At 51.9% G+C, this 16,215-nt stretch overlaps 1 protein-coding gene across 1 annotated transcript in view; it reads left to right on the top strand.

Annotated features, from left to right (window-relative positions):
* GTF3C1 (general transcription factor IIIC subunit 1) overlaps nucleotides 1–16,215 on the top strand; it is a 72,600-nt gene that overhangs the window by 13,766 nt on the left and 42,619 nt on the right. Inside the window, exons 7-9 of the mRNA XM_030871574.2 lie at nucleotides 12,945–13,103; nucleotides 14,697–14,812; nucleotides 15,877–16,186. Coding sequence (XP_030727434.2) covers nucleotides 12,945–13,103; nucleotides 14,697–14,812; nucleotides 15,877–16,186 — 585 coding nt within the window. The remainder of the gene's footprint in view (nucleotides 1–12,944; nucleotides 13,104–14,696; nucleotides 14,813–15,876; nucleotides 16,187–16,215) is intronic.

The following is a 16,215-nucleotide window of genomic DNA, read 5'->3' on the forward strand; positions in this document are numbered from 1 at the left end:
GATGGGGCTAGAGACAAGAGGATTGGTTTATAGTCTGTGAAGAGCCATTGCACCCCCCAGGTCCCCTCCCCTACTTGGCATAGCCAGGTAACAAGCCCTTTCCCACAAAGACAGAGGTCTGGACTTTGTGACTTAGCAGTCTTTCCTCATTAGTACCTCCAGTGATTCCTCATTCCTTGGACTTACCTCAAGAGAAGATGCACTGGAGGCTTTTGAGACTCTCAGACATGAGATGCAGCTGGGGACAGGGTACAGTGCTGATAACAGGCGGTATGAGATAATCTCTATACACAGTGAGGTAGGAGTCTTCACTGCCTTTCCCCCTGTGGCTCCTAAAACGCTGGCAGCCAGGCTTACAGTCCCTAAAGCCAGAGGCTGGAGGCTTCTTTTCTGCGGAAACTGACCAGTCCAAGAGAAAAGTCTTCTAGATCCTGAAATTTAGGGGATTCCTAGCAAAATAGCCAGCCTCTGCCTGCTCCCCCTTCATGGAAGCCCACACAATGGCAGCCTCTCCCTTTCTCTTCCTGACCCTGCAAAACACAGGACTTTTAATGTACAGCAGTATCTTAATGAAGCATTTTAACTTTTTTTTTTTTTTTTTTTTTTCTGTATGCGGTCCTCTCACTGTTGTGACCTCTCCCGTTGCGGAGCGCAGGCTCAGTGGCCATGGCCCATGGGCCCAGCCACTCCACGGCATGTGAGATCCTCCCGCACCAGGGCACGAACCCGTGTCCCCTGCATTGGCAGGCGGACTCTCAACCACTGCGCCACCAGGGAATCCCCTGCATTTTAACTTTTCACCAAGCATTTGAGAACTCTAACACAAATGTAAGAGAAACTAACTTAGGAAATAGAACCAAAATGAGGAGCAGAAGAAAAGGAAAGGAGAGAAGGAAGATATTGCATCATGAAACGAGAGCAAGAGGCTATAAAGGAGGGACATGCAGAAAATAAAAGAGAGCTCTTGGAAATAAAAGAAATATGACTATTGCAATAAAAGATTTGGTGGAAGGAAAGATAGTGAGATAAAGTTGAGAAAATCTCCTGTAAAGAACAGAAACTCAAAAGGGATGGAAATAGGAGAGTTTTAAGTTGAAAATAAGAAGCTGAGTCTAAAAGATCCAATGTCCACACAGTAGGAGTTCAAGTTCACAGTAAGGGGAGGGAGTGTGTGTGCAGGGGAGTAGAAAGGAAGAGATGACGGGAAATGACATGGAATTTTCCCAGATCTGAAGGATGTTAAGTTCTAGATCAAAAGACCTAGCAGATGTCTAGCATGATGAACATAAAGAAACCCACACCAGGATCCAACAGCCAGAGACTTCAGAAGTCTGGGGCTTGAAGAGCCTCCAGAGAGGAGACATCAGACTTCCCAGTAGTAACGGAAGCTAGAGAGCTTGGAGCAACACCGTCAACTTTCTGATGGGGATGGACTTTCACCCTGGAATCTTCCAGTCAATGAGGTGTGAGGATAAGGACCTCACACATTTTCGTACATGCGGATTGGAAACAATTCATCTCTGATCTTCCAAGTTCCCTTTTAGGAAGCCACAGGAGGATGTACACCATCAAATAACAGGCTAAGCTAAGAGACAGGAAAGCATGGGGCCCAGGAAGAGGGGGGACAATGGGAAACCCTGGAGAGATGATGAAGGGAAATCATGATGACAGACATGGGGGCGTGGGGGACGGAAGCCCATGCAAAGGATCAGTTGCTTAGTACCTGTGAATGTGTGAAGGGAAATTTGTATGCTAGCAGAGAGTCTGAGTGTGAATTCGATATGGGTACAGAGAAAACCAAGCAAATGGAAAAAAGTTATTAACGCCAGGTAAAACTAAAAGGTGTGTAATTTTAAACAACTTAAGGCCCATGTGCTTGACTATGTGGGCATAGCAAGTAACCTGTGGAGACTGGCCTCACTAACAGCTCCAGAGAACGTTTGCTGGATGAAGACAGACCACGGCATCCCCAACACTTGGCTTGGTGCCCGCAGGAGGGAGGTGGTGTGCTTGCTGAGTGACCGAGCTGCCAGTCTGAGGGAGCTGTGTCTCTTCCTTTACTTCCTCATGTAGTTAATGGAATCACTGCCCACCCTGTCTGACTTCCCTGTGTCTAAGTCTTGTGGAGGAGATGGTAGCGCACAGATATTACCACACAACAGGTGTATAAAAGGCAGGAGCCCCTGGAGGTAGGAAAGCCCCCCAAGAGCAGACTTCATCTTTGAGTGTCTTAAGTGCTGAGTAGATGTGTGACTGGTTGAATGACTGGAGTTCCTCAGGGGAAGGGGTGGGGAGCATCAGCCTTTAAGTAGACAGGAGACCAGGAAGTTCCGCTGGGTCCTGCGGCAGGGAAGAAAAGGCTTCAGGAACTGAGAGTTGTGCTGGGGATTCCCACCTCACATTTGACTTGGAAATATGATTATCTGAACGCTTAAAATGTCATGACCTGTGGATCTAATAAGCATTTTTATTTCCTGACCTATTGAAAGAAAGGCATTAAAAATAAGCAGATGAGTATTTTTTTAGAGTAAAGAGAAATTAAGAAAGAAAGAGCCTTAAGTAACTTTTTTTGTTGGGCTCCTCCACGGCTTCAGGTCCTTGGAAATTCAAACTAGCCCCTTGAGACTGTCACACCTGAATGGACTTTTGATGTAAGACAGCCTGGGTTAGAATTCTTGTCCGGTCATTTCCTGTTGGGGAGTCCTTCAGCAAGTTTTGACCTCTCCCTGCCTCAGTTTCCTCATCGGGGTTATCTGGAATAATATATCTTTCCAGAGTGTCGTGGAGCTTACAGGTGACAGTGTACACAGAGCAGGGCCTTTGGGCCACATCTGGCAGTGTATTTTGTTGGCCTCATGGTGTTTGTTTTAATTGTAGTTGATGGCATTTAAAAATCAGAAATTTCACCTACAAAGTCAGCCTTTCAACTTTTCTGTAGAAATAAAACTAGGCAGCATTGAACTGCATTTCTTTAATAGCAACTGGTGAGGCAGAGAGGTGTGCCACCCTCTGTTGAGGGCACGCACCTTCTGCATTCCCCTTCCCCATTCATTCAGCTGCTGTTTAACCCGCAGCTGGCCTCAGTCTGGGTATGTCGTCTGCCTAACCCTTGAAGGTGTGTCCTCATCACACCATGAGTGGTCCTAGTTTTCTGGAGGCCCAGTGCTGGGAAGAAGGATCAGCACGCCTCAGACTGGGTACTAAGGATGTCAGTGGTGAGGTTAAGAGGGCAAATACCTAAGACGATGAGATGACAGTCGGCGTTTTTAGATTGTCACGCACACGCGCAGTGAGCCCGTTTCTAACTGTTCAGGAGGCTCATCTCATCCCCGCATGGTCTTGTCACCACCTCTCAGGACAGGCCTGCCACGCTATGTCTCAGCTATTTATCTGTGTGACTTTTTCCCAACTAAGCCACCCTCCTTGAGGGTGGTGGCCGCACCCCTCACATACTTTCTGTCCTTAATGTCTGTGCATTGTCTGCTGGAAACAGAGTAGGTGCTAAGTCAACGTTTAGCCAATTTAATTTAATTAGGTGCCCCTCCAGTGACTTTCCTGGAGCAGGAGACAAGGGGTGAATGCACAGCTTTTTAGTCTTTTCTTGCCTTGAGCTGTGTCTTCCCAGTTTGCAAAATTAACATAAAACCTTCCCTCCAAGCTGTTATGGAGTAGACAAGACTTAAATCAAGATGATGTATTGCTTCATGTAAATTTACAGGTGCGCCTGGATGTATATGAGTGTTTCTAAAAGGACATAAACAAAGAGTTTGGATTTCGGCATATTTCAGATGTGTTACAGAAAGCTGCAGTGATCTGTTTTGCAAAAGGCAAAAGTATCTTGGTAACGAAAACAGTCACCTGAACTGATGTGTTTTGCAAGTTTGGATTATTTTCTTCAAGTGTTTAGCAGTCGTTCTGTGTTTATTAAGTTGTGCTGAGAACAGAAGGGAAGAGAAATAGAAGTTAACTTTGTAATCCCTCGGAAAAGGATCACAGTCGAAAGCAGTTGACAGAAGTTGGGCTCCCTGGGGCTGATGACCGAGACAGGCGTTTAGCGGGTTTCCCGGGTTCAGTGGCAAGGTGAGTCCAGCTGTGAAGAGGATGGGGTAGTTCTAGTGTCTATACCTCCCTGTTTATGGTGTGGACTCTTCCCCCAAGCTGCTGCCCTGTGACTTTTCAAAAATAAAAAACAAGTTCAACAGGATTGCAGGACAAGATCAATATACAAAAATCAGTTCTATTTCTTTACCCTTGTAATGAACAGTCCAAAAATGAAATTAAGAAAACAGTTCTGTTCACAATAGTATCAAAAAGAATAAAATACTTAGGAATAAATTTAACAAAACAAGTACAAAGCATATACTCTGAAAACTACAAAATACTGACAGAAACTTAAGATCTAAGTAAATGGGAAAATATCCCCTGTTCACAGGTCAGAAGGCAACATTGTTAAGATGTCAGTACTCCCCAAACTGATCTTCAGATTCCACGCAATTCCTGTAAGAATCCCAGCTGACTTCTTTGTGGAAATCGATAAACTCATTCTAAAATTCATATGGAATTAGAGGGTATGTAGAAAGCTAAAATAACCCTGAAAAAGAAGAATCCAGTAAGGGCTCACACATTGTAATTTCAAAACTTACTACAAAGCAACAGTAATCCAGACAGCATGGTACTGGCACAGGGATAGAATTAGAGACTGATGGAATAGAATTGAGAGTCCAGAAATAAACCCACACATCTGTGGTCAACTGACTTTCCAGCCAGGGTGCCATGATCATTCAGTGGAGAAAGAAACCAATCACAAAAGGCCGTGACTATGGGATTCCATGTAGGGGTGAGTCCAGAATAGGACAGTAGATTAGTGAGCGCTTGGGGCTGGGCTGGAGGCACAGAGGGGGGATAGCTAAAGGGTTTGAGGTGACGAGAATGCTCTAGAACTGACTTGTGATGGGTGCACATACCTGTGAATATGCTAAAAGACCACTGACTTGTATAGTTTAAACAGGTGAATCGTGTGGCCTATGAATGATATCTCAATAAAGCTGTTAAAATTGTAATAAAAAATGAAAACCAAATCCAACAAACACAACAGGGTACAGCAAACTAAATTATGATCATTAAAATGGCAGAAGGGGACATTTAAAAAGTTACAGTAGGATTAGGCTTCCCTGGTGGCGCAGTGGTTGAGAGTCTGCCTGCCGATGCAGCGGACGCGGGTTCGTGCCCCGGTCCGGGAAGATCCCACATGCCGCGGAGCGGCTGGGCCCGTGAGCCATGGCCGCTGAGCCTGTGCTCCGCAACGGGAGAGGCCGCAACAGTGAGAGACCCGCGTACCGCAAAAAAAAAAAAAAAAAAAGCGAGATTTCTTTAAGTTAAAAGTGATAAGATTGATTAAGGGACTCTAGCTAAAATATGAAGATAATTACTCATTAATAATTAAGATGAATAAAATAAAAAGACCTTTTAATATGGCAAAAACTATTAAAGGCAGGAACTTAAAAGAGTAGAGAAAGGGGTAGAATCCTCAATGGCGTAAATTCTGGGCCTTGGGTTACTTCACTGGGGTGGAGGCGGCTCTCCTGAGGGGCCACAGGCACCTGGAGGGTGCCCTTGTGGGAAAAGAGTCCTTTCCTCTGTGTCCCCCCCCAGGAGGCAACACGGGCTCAAGCCTGCTGGCCGCTCCATCGCCCCCCCTGAGCAGGGAGATGGGCCTGCCCGGTCTGTGGGGTGGAAGGAGCAGGCTGGCAACGGTGCGAAGGGCGGTGAGGTCTGGGGCAGAATTCTGGAGAATGAGAGGGGCGCATACTAGTAGATGTGCCTCGGAGGTGAGGGACTGGCGACCTTGTCCTTTGAGAACTTTCTGTGGTATGATCGAGGGATGAGGGGGGGAGGCTCCCCATGCTTGGAAGAGCCCGAAGGCAAGTGCTGGGACCTGTGAGCACAGGGCTGGCCTGCAGGTGAGCAGGTATTGAAGGGTGACTGAACCTCTAGACCGAGGCCATTTCCACAGATTCCTAAACCTGTGTGAGCCCCGTGTGTGCTACTGTCAGGACCCGTGCTGCCTTGCACAGTTAGCCAGAGAGACCTTTGACTCTGCTGGCTTGTCTTAGGGAGTGAAAAAGAGGAAGGGGCTAGGGGAGATTCTGCACTTTGTTAGCCATTTTGTGCCTTGCAGATTTGTGGGGTTCTTTGACTCTGATCCCTTTATCACCCCATCTTCTCAGTGCTACTCCTCACTGATAAGCAACTAAAGCACAGATCACTTGCCTAAGGTCACAGAGCTGGGAAGTGCTGGTAGGGGAGTGAGCAGAGAGAAGTGTAGCTTTTGAGTCTGCGGCCATCAGGCCCCTCTGCGGCCTCCGCCTCCTGAGAGGCTGGCCTGACTGACAGGAAGTGCCAGCAGGGTTGTGGGGGCGGGGGCTGAAAGCAAAGGCGAAGGAAGGCGGCCTGGGTGGCCGGGGGCAGGAGACTCCTCCATCAGCCCTTCTTACACGCCCATCGGTAACTTCCCGTCATGCCTGCAGAATGAAAAATAAAACCTCTGCTGGGCTAGAGACCATCTGCAGTCATCTGTAATCTCCGTCCTCATCCTCATTCCCGCCTCTCCCACCAGCACCCCTTCCCAAATGGCCCGTCCTTTTCCACCCCTGTGCCTTTGCTGGTGCCCTTCCGTCCGCCTGGAATGCCTGTCCTCTTCTGCCAAGACAGTTTCTTCCGGATCCTTTAATATCCCACCCAGATGGCCCCTCCTCTCTCCCTTCCCCTGCGTAGTCTTTTTGTTTGCCAGCTCTGTGGGTTTTCGAAGCAGAGCCCTGAGTGCATTATAGCCGATTTCTCTGTAGCCATCCAGCTGGATAGCGTGCCCTGAGCACTTAACTCATTCACTCCCTTAGTCCTCACTCCCAGGTTAGTCTAGACACGTTGTAGAATTATCCCCGCCTTGTAGCTGAGAAGCCTGAGGCTCAGAGGTTCACAGCTTGCTTGTGGTAGAGCCGGAGTTCACGCCCAGGCCCGTGTGAAGCCCAGTCACCCTGTCCGAGGCTCCCTGGCCTCTCTCTCAGACACAGCCCTTTGCAGGGGTGGGAACCCTGTCTTGTCCTTCTTTATGTGTTCTAGGCGCATCACAGGATAAATGCTGTGAAATTGAGTGAAAGGCCCCAAGCAGCCTCCCGACATTTTCAACAGCGGTGACTCCGTCTGACACTTGAGCCGCCAAGCTCTGTTTTTCTGAGGTTGTGGAGATGATAACAGTACTGATAAAGCAGGAGCAAGCACCGTCCTGAGCGCTCTGAGGAAGAGGCTCTTCTTGTCCCCATGTCATAGCTGAGCAGCCTAGGGCTGCGGGATCACTCAGCCAGTAAGGGGCAGAGGCGGGCTCTCACCAGTTCCATCGCCCTGGGTTTGGGCTGCAGCACCCTCCTCCGTCCTTCTGGGTGCTGCCCTGAATGCTGTCCTTGCATCTCTGGTTAGGCCTCTCTGCCGGTACCCAAGGCAGTCATCTCCTTAGAATGTCCCATGGGCTCGCTTATAGTTTCAGTTTCTCAGACTCTCCAGCCCTGACCAACCCAGCCCCATTCAAGTGTGTGTGTGTGTGTGTGTGTGTGTGTGTGTGTGTGTGTTGGTGGGGTGAAGGGGGTAACACTGAATTTACATAACTTCCGCTTGGCTTGCTAGTAGGACTGTCCCTTTGTCTGTGACCCTTTAAGAGGAAGTCTGTCCTGGGGCTCATCTGTTGCTCTTCTTCCTCCCGGGGTTGATCACAGTTCAGGGTACCCCTCTGCTAGGAGGCCGGATGAGACGTTTCACTGGGAACGTGAGACACACGGGCTATTGGTTCTGCGTCACAGCCGCCCTGGCTGTTCCTTTACAAGGAACTTTCTGAGAGAAATGTGAGATTCAGGCCCAACCATGTGGCCTAGTGTGGAAGGAAGGCCACTTGCTGGGTCCAAGGCCACTTAGATCACTTGAGCCCCCTGAGCTTCCGTTTCCTTTTCCTTAAAATGGTGATAATAACTTGCAGAATTCACATGATGATTAAGTAAAATCGCCTCTGAAGGGACCTAACACAGCGCCTGGCCCATCCCAGGTACTCGGTACAGATTCTGTCCTTCCCTTCCTCCTTTTTAGATCTTCAGGATGTCTAAATTAAGGCACTTTTCATGCTAAGGTGGAGCCCTTCCTGGATCATTGACGCAGAAGAACCGCGTGGTTCCTTGGTGTAGAAATGCTGACCTTAGTGCATGCCACATGTTTCTGCGTGTGTAAAATGCCTAAAATTTTGCGTGTTTGAGAGCATGAGGGTGATCTGGCCGGTTGTATTTCTCCTCCCTTTTGTTCCTGGGAAGAAAAGCCCTGCACCCAGGGGTCAGTGGCCGACATCAACGGACCGCGATTCCTCCAGGGCGGTTGCAGGTAACCGAGGGGGCAGCTCAAATGGAGTGACAGGCCACGTTCACCTGCGTGAGTCTGCCGACCAGTCTCACTCGGGCCCCTTCTGCTTTGACTTCAGCTGCCTTGTGCTCTAGGACAATATCCTTAAAAACAGCAGGTATGAGGGACTTAATTCCCTGGTGGTCCAGTGGTTAAGACTCCCCGCTCCCACTGCAGGGGGTCCAGGTTTGATCCCTGGTTGGGGAACTAAGATCCTGCAAGCTGCGTAGCACAGCCAAAAACAAAAAGGCAAGTATGAGCTGAAGGGATTTTAATAAAAACAGAAATTCTGAGTCTGGAAAAAACTCTGGAACTATGGGAAATGCATAAAGATCTGGTGAAACAAGTTCCAGGTGGTCCCTTGGATCATGAAGCTCAGACTGCACTGTGCCCCGTCCTTACCTGCTTTTTCTCCTGCGTCTCTCCCCAGCCCCACGAGGCTGCCATTCTCATCAGCCCTGGTTTGCGGGTGAGTCGGTGGAGGCGGAGGGAGGTCGACCAGCTTGCCCAGGTTCCTACACCAGCTCAGGCAGAAGAGTCCAGATTCTTAACTACTGCGCAGGCTCGCTCGCTCTCACGCAAGGTTTTCCAAAGGAAAGATGCAAATGACATGGCCTGAGGAAAGGGAGATGTTGCCGCCATCAGTGTGTTGGGTGAATGCCCAGGGCTTACCTCTCTGACGGATACAGAAACAAGTGCAGTTGGGATTCAGGGCAGAGAAATGAGCTGTGCCCAAGGACAGGCAGAGCTGCAGGCCCTGTGGCCGCAAGCCTCTCTAGGCGCCATCTGGATAAGTCGTAGCAGCCTCCTTCTCAGCCCAGCCTTAGATGCTGGAGCTCACCCCTTGCGATTTGTTGGGACTCGCCCTCCCCCCACTGGATCACATGCTCCTTGTTGGTCGTGGGGCTCACGGTGCCCAGTGTAGTCGCAGGGAGCAGCCTGGTCCTCCTGCGTCACCCTCCGCCTCCCCCAGCCAGCGGCCTGCCTGCCTAGGCGCTTTCCTGAGCCCCATGCTCAGAACCAGAGCAGGAGAGAGTTCCCATGGGACCCAGGAGCCAGGTCACCCGACCGTGGGCCAGTTGTGGGGCTTTCCTGCCTGACAGGAAGGGACCAACCATCTTGAGTTCAGCTCCTGTTTGTCATGCCTTTGCACAGTGCTAGGTGCCGGTGATGCCGTTAAGAGCAACTGCTCTGTTAGTTGAGAGTCAGACAGCCTGGGTCACACCCTAGCTCCGCCACTTCACAGCTCCGTCGCTTTGAGCAAGTCGCTTAACTTTTCTGTGCCTCAGCTTCTGCGTCTGTACAGTGCAGCTTACAGGGGCCTGCCCGCCTCAGATCATGAGATTTGACGTGTTAATTTATGTAACGCTCACAACACAGTGCCTGGTCCATGACTCCACGCCAGCCTCTGTACAGACGTCATCTCGGGTCTCGCTGACACTAACCCGTGAGGGAGAGAACATCATCATCGCATTTCACTGAGTGGGGAACAGAGAGCTACAAGTCATTGCCCCAGAGTTACAGAGCTGAGGTTGAAAGCCACATGTGCCTGACCCGGGAGCCCGTTTACCCCCACTCTCCTCTGAGCATCCTTCCGTCCTGGCTGTCAGCAGAGGGTGCAGCTGTGCCATCAGGAGAAGGCTCTGACGGGGGATGCAGGTGAGAACAGCGCTGCCTGGGCATGAGGAGCAGAAGGCTGATGGCTGAGGGCGTTTGCCTTTGTTGCCTTAGCGTCCGTGAGCGTACTAGCAGTGTTTTTCCTCTTCCACTTAGCTTACTTTGAGGACTGTTCTGTGTATCTTTTCTTGGCTAATCAGCCCGTTAAGGAAGTTATAAAAGTGTGGGAAAGAATCACACTGGGCTCTTCCCTGAGAGCCAGTCCGTCGGCCTCCATAAATGCTGCATTGTGTCGCCCCTCACGTGGGCTGGCCCTTGCCCCGGGTCACCTGCTGTTCTCGGTCACATGGGCATCTTTGAATTAGGGGCCGTATGTCATCAAAGGTTTAGGGCTTGGGCTTCGAGGCTGGACTGCCCAGTAAATCCCAGCTCCTCACTTGCTAAGGGATGGGAGTTTGGGCAGATCCCTTCGCTCCACACGTTCTCAGGTATGAAACGGGGATGGTAGCCCACCTCCTACGGCTGTGACGAGGGCTAACCCGTGTAACCCGCCAGGAGAGCTTAGATCAGCGTCAGGGGCCTGGCAGGCGTCCTAGGAGTGGTGGTGGTTTTATTGTTAGGAGAGGAGGTCGCTCTGTGAGTACCAGCTTAGGGGTGAGAGGGGGGCTGAGGGGCTTGGGAGTAGCTCAAGGTAGAGGACAGAGAGGAAGACCAGGTGGCGAGGGGCTTGGCGGCCAGTGTCCTGCCCACGTGCTGGGGGTGCTGGCCACGGAGAGCCCAGTCCCGGGCCCGGAGCCTTGAAATGGTTCTCACCCATTCAGATGGCCCAGGAGTCCCCTCCTACTCAGGTCTTCCCTCTTGGGAGGGAGAGGCCGGGGCAGGCACCGGGAGCGAAGCGCAAAGCTTTGGAAGTAGGAAGGGAGGACCTGGCAGGCGCAGAGGGAGCCAGAGGCAGGGAGGCTGTGCCAGACGCGGGCTTCATGTTTCTTCTCATGAAAAGTCGAGAACTGGGGGATTTTCTCTCACTGGCAGGAGTGGAGGGGAATCAGCGGGTGCCCGAGCCCTGCGGACCTTTGGCCCCAGGCCAGCCCTCCCGGAGGGTTCTGGTTGGTCAGCCTCTGCGGACCTGACTCTGAGGGTCAAGTCTCTGATATCAGGCCCCTGAGATGCTTTACTGCTTGTGAACTTCACTTGCAAACCACGTGCTGCGTCCCCCACCTACAGAGAATCCCCTGCCCGAGTTGGGGTGATGGGACTTGATCTGCTCAGACTTCAGTCTGTGCTGCCCTGATGTGGGTGTTCCACACACCTTCACAGCAGGGCCCTCAGTGGCACAGCTCCTGCTTGGGAGGCACTGGGTTGCAGAGACCAGCTTTCCTGCCACTGCTCCTTGCCCTGGTACCCGAGGATTCTGCACCTTGGTGTGCTGACGGACGCTGGTGGAGAAGCTGCTGATGGCCCTGCTGTCACAATTACTACAAATGCAGTGACTTAACACAACACAAACTCGTTATTTTATCATTCTGAAGGTTGGAAGTCTGTCATTGGGCTAAAATCGAGGTTTCGGCAGGGCTCTGCTCCCTCTGGAGGCTCTAGGAGAGGATCCATTTCCTGGCCTTTTCCAGTTTCTAGACTCTGCTTGCATTCCTTGACTCATGGTCCCTTCCATCTTCAAAGCCAGCAGCGAAGCGTCTTCCAGTCTCTCACTCTGATCCTCCTGCCTCCCTCTTACAAGGACTCTGTGATGTTATACTGGTCCCAGCCAGATATTTCAGGATAATCTCAAAATCCTTGACCACCAGCACCACGACAAAAAGCCTTAACTTAAATCATGCCTGCAAGTCCCTTTCGCCACGGCAGGTAACATATTCATAGGTTCCAGGGATGAAAGCGTGGACATGCTTGAGGGGCTGCTGTTCTGCCTCCCGGCTGTCAGTATCACAGGACACCATCTCTTCCGTATCAGAGACCTGGCACCTGCCTGAGTCACTTAGCCCCTGTCACAGGCTGCTGGGAGTTTGGGCAAGTTAGTTAACGCATCTGTACCTCAGTTTCTTCATCTGTTTGCCTCCTAGGGTTGTCGGGATCAAAGGAGTTAGCACACGTAGTGTCGAAATGTTTTTCCTTTTCCTTGTACCTCTCGTGTTACAGCCATAGGCGTGAGCTTGTTATTTTCCCCACACGGTGCTTCCGTGGGTTGAGAGCACCGGTGCCTTTTGATTGTCTGAAGGCAGGCGCTCGCTCGCCTGCAGAGTGTGGTGACTTGTCCGTGTCCTGCCCCTTAGTCCTGGTCGTTGTTTATATTCACAGAAGCTGGGTCTATCAAGAGTTCTGGGTGGACCTCTTATTATTGGCAGTTTTGCCTCCTTTTGCGTTATTTCTTGGGGTAAATTCCTACCCTTGGAATCATGGAGTTAAAGGCCTCTCGGAATGCTCTGGAAAGGTCATAGAACTTGTTCACACTGCTGCCGTACCTTAGTGGCAACGGGTATTGGCTTAAAAGGGAGAAGATGGTATTCATCCTTTCAGCGATACCACCCGTGTGCCTGCTGTGTGCCAAGCACTATTCAGGGGAGCGGGGGCCGGTGATGGGAAAAGACAAGCACGTTTCCTGTAGTCATGGAGCTTGTCTGAAGCAGAGGCTGCTGTTTATTTAACAGGCCCCTCATTATTCCTTTCATTTGCATTTCTTTGTTCACTCATAATATGTTTTTTGTTTTTAAAGCAATTTTATGGAGTCAGTCTTCAGGTCTCGTGCCCCGAGGTGTGCAGTGTTAAACGTTCCCAGCTCAGATGCCCTGTGCGGCCTTTCTCGGGGCCTCCGGGTCTGCTGAAGCCGCCTCCTCCGGGGCCGCCCTGATTTGTCATCGCGGAACCGTGTGCCTTGTTCCCAGGGACCGACGTCATGGTGCGCTGCCTGAGGCTGCTGAAGGAGTTCAAGCGGAAGGTCGAAGACCAGGACGATGACGAGGACGAGGAGGCCATCTCCAAGGCCGTGCCACCGGTGGACATCGTGTACGAGCGGGACATGCTCACACAGACCTACGAACTCAGTGAGTCCCGTTCTCCTACCCGCATTTACACAGGGTCCCCGAGCTTTGAGTTGAGGTGTGTTTTGGTCACATGTTGAAAGAGGGCCCTGCTGTCGAGAATGTCATGCAGCGGGAAGCCCCCTGGTCCCCTTGAGAGTTTAGGCTTTGGGGTCAGATTGGAGTTTGAGTCCTTGCTCTGCCCCTTGTGCGCCAGCTGAAGACTTTAGCAAGGTCTCCGAGCCTCAGTTCCCTCTTTAAAATGGGGATATCTCCCCTAGCACGTAAGAGGACTGAATAAGTAGGATTAAAACATCTGGTGTAGTGCCTGGTACGTAGAATGCACTAAAAAAATTACCTACTAATATTACTACTCAAAGATTTGCGTCACCTACCAACTTCTAAAGCTGGAATCATTGCAGCCTGGGGAGTGTTGCGATGAAGGGGGAAGAAACATGTCTCTGTCCATTCCTCCCCCTTCCCCTAAATCCCCTAAAATCTATGTAAGACAGCAGTGACCCAGTGCCATAGGTGGTGTGGCCGCAGGTCGCTGTGGAGCGGAGGATGTCTAGAGCAGAAGGGGAGGGGCTGCAGGAGATCTGGTGCAGCCAGCAGGTACGAAAGCACCTGGCGAATCAGCACAGCCTTTAGGGAAGACTATTTCCATCAACTCTTCAACATCTCTCAGGATCTGTTCCTCAGAACACAGTTTGAGAAATGCTGTCCTTAACCCTTTCGTCCCCACTTTTAGCATGTTACTAGTTTAACATAGGAACACATTCTAGTCACCTCTTTCAATTCTGCTGTTTATTTTTATGCATGGACAATACAGCAAAACTGCCTTTATCCAGATCGGTTTTGCCTGGCGGCCTCAAGTGTACGCCACATCAGGAAGTAAAGGGGAAGCTCTTTCTGAACGGTCCAAGAGTGTTGCCCCGAAGTCTGCCCTGTAGTATTTTACTGGAGGGACTCCCGCCCACCGCCACCCCACCAGGCTCCTTCCTGGAGTTCCCAACCCCTGAGTAGTCGAGTACATTTGAAAGGGCTCATTGGAGGAAGATACAGTAATAGCACAGCGTGTAGCAGGGCAGGAGCTGACACACCAGACAGAGCAAGTAGTAGAGCACAGTTGCCTATCGGTCATTTATTACGGGGCCAAATAGCATTATTTCCTTCTGTGGCCCCTGCTGGCCGGCAGCTGTTACGGGATAAGGCAATAATCGGTGTCCGTAGTGCCTCCGAGTCTATCGAGAAGGACGGGAAGATGTTCTTCCTTAAACGCTCCTTCGGTGCTTCTTAAAAGGCTCAGTTGAATTTCGCTGAGAAAGTTCGCTCATGTGGAAGCACACTTCCTGCTGCGGGATAAAACAGCGTCCCTGGAACTCGGTGGATCAGGCGTCGATTGCTTTGGCGTGGAAGAGTCAGATAGCGAGCGCTTAAAAATGAGCAATGAGTCGAGTGGTCAGAGTCTTGGGAGGGGGAGGGGGAGGGTGGGAGGAGGCAGGTGTCTTACTGTGTGTGTCGGTTTCCCCGCATTGAAATGTCTGGGAACGGACCTGACCTGTGCAGAACGGCTCCGTGGTGGAGGCTGGGGTTCAAGTGTATTGTTTCACACAGTTGAGCGTCGAGGCACGAAAGGCATTTCCCAAGCTGAAATCCGAGTGGCTATGAACGTGGGAAAACTGGAAGCCAGAATGCTGTGCCGTCTCCTTCAGAGATTCAAAGTGGTCAAGGTAACAGCGTGAGTTCATTGTCTTCGCATGTGCACACAGCGTGGTTCTGAAGGGCTGTCTCGGACGTCGGGAGCCCAGGTCGGCCTTCCGTCTGGGCTGCCAGGGAGGGCGGGAGTGCTGAGCGCAGCCCACAGGTGTGCCCCACCCCACCCCCACCGTGGATTTTGTTGGGTTTCGCTTTTTGAAAATTGAATGAGTTGTCAGCATTGAAAAGTCAGCAGGAGCTGCTGCTGCCCAGAGAGCAGGCCCCCCACTCCCGCGTGGGCGTCAGCTGAGGTGGCGCCTCCGACGGCGCCCAGAGACAAAGCAGGCACCCCCAGGCCTCAGTCCCAGCCCAGCCCTCCTTCTCACTTACGTTCCTTGCCTGGGTCCTGGGGACGCCGAGTCGGCCAGCTGTGTCTGGTGTCCCCTTTCGGGACCCAGACCTGCTGTCTCAGCCCGTTGCGCTTCGCTCCCTTCTTGCCAACTTCTTGGCCATTTTGCTGGAAAGCAGTGTTACAGTTGAGCTGATGATTGTGCAGCACTTAGCACTGTCCTTGGCGTGTGGTTGGTACATGGGAGGTGTTACTCCTTCTGCCATTAAGGGCAGAAAGTCCCTTTCCCCTGTTGTAGGAGACAAAGGGGAGCGGCTGAGTGACAGCTTCATCCCACACCCCACGGCAGTGGCCGAGTGGAGCTGGTGACCTCAAGGCCCCGACTCCGCGTCTGTGACGACAGTTAGGAACCGTCGAGTTCTGCTCACTGAGCGTCTCTCGTAGGCCTCGTCCTGTGCCAGGCCCCGGGGGTTTGCGGAAGACCAGGTTAGGGCCCTGCCCAGCGGGGAGCTCACAGTCTCCTAGGGCAGACACACAGTCAGGATTGCTTCCTGTGGGAGCAGAACCTGAGGGATGGCGAGACGGGAGGACCCACGAGGGGCTGAGCTGGGGCCCAGGCGTGAGGTGTGGAGGAGACGTGGGGGAACGTGGGAATGACAAGGAAATAGACACCGCAGAAGCCCGGTCACCCGAACGCCTGCGTGTCCCGGCGTCCTCTGCAGTGTCTTAGACACATCTCATCCCCTCCAGGGCTTCATGGAGGACGAAGGGCGGCAGCGAACCACCAAGTACATCTCCTGCGTGTTTGCGGAGGAGAGCGACCTGAGCCGGCAGTACGAGAGGGAGAAGGCGCGGAGTGAGCTGCTGACCACCGTGAGCCTGGCCTCGGTGCAGGAAGAGTCCCTGCTGCCCGAGGGCGAGGACGCGTTCCTCTCCGAGTCGGACAGCGAGGAGGAGGGCAGCGGCGGCAGGAGGAGAGGCAGAGGGTCACAGCGGGACTCGAGGTCCTTCTCGAACGGCAGTCTCAGGACTCAGCCTCACCACTCCACCTCGACCAAGGGTAGGGGCGTGCTCGGGGCGGGGGGTAGG

The sequence above is a fragment of the Globicephala melas genome, chromosome 15 (genome assembly GCF_963455315.2).
Source record: "Globicephala melas chromosome 15, mGloMel1.2, whole genome shotgun sequence".
NCBI classification, from domain to species: domain Eukaryota; kingdom Metazoa; phylum Chordata; class Mammalia; order Artiodactyla; family Delphinidae; genus Globicephala; species Globicephala melas.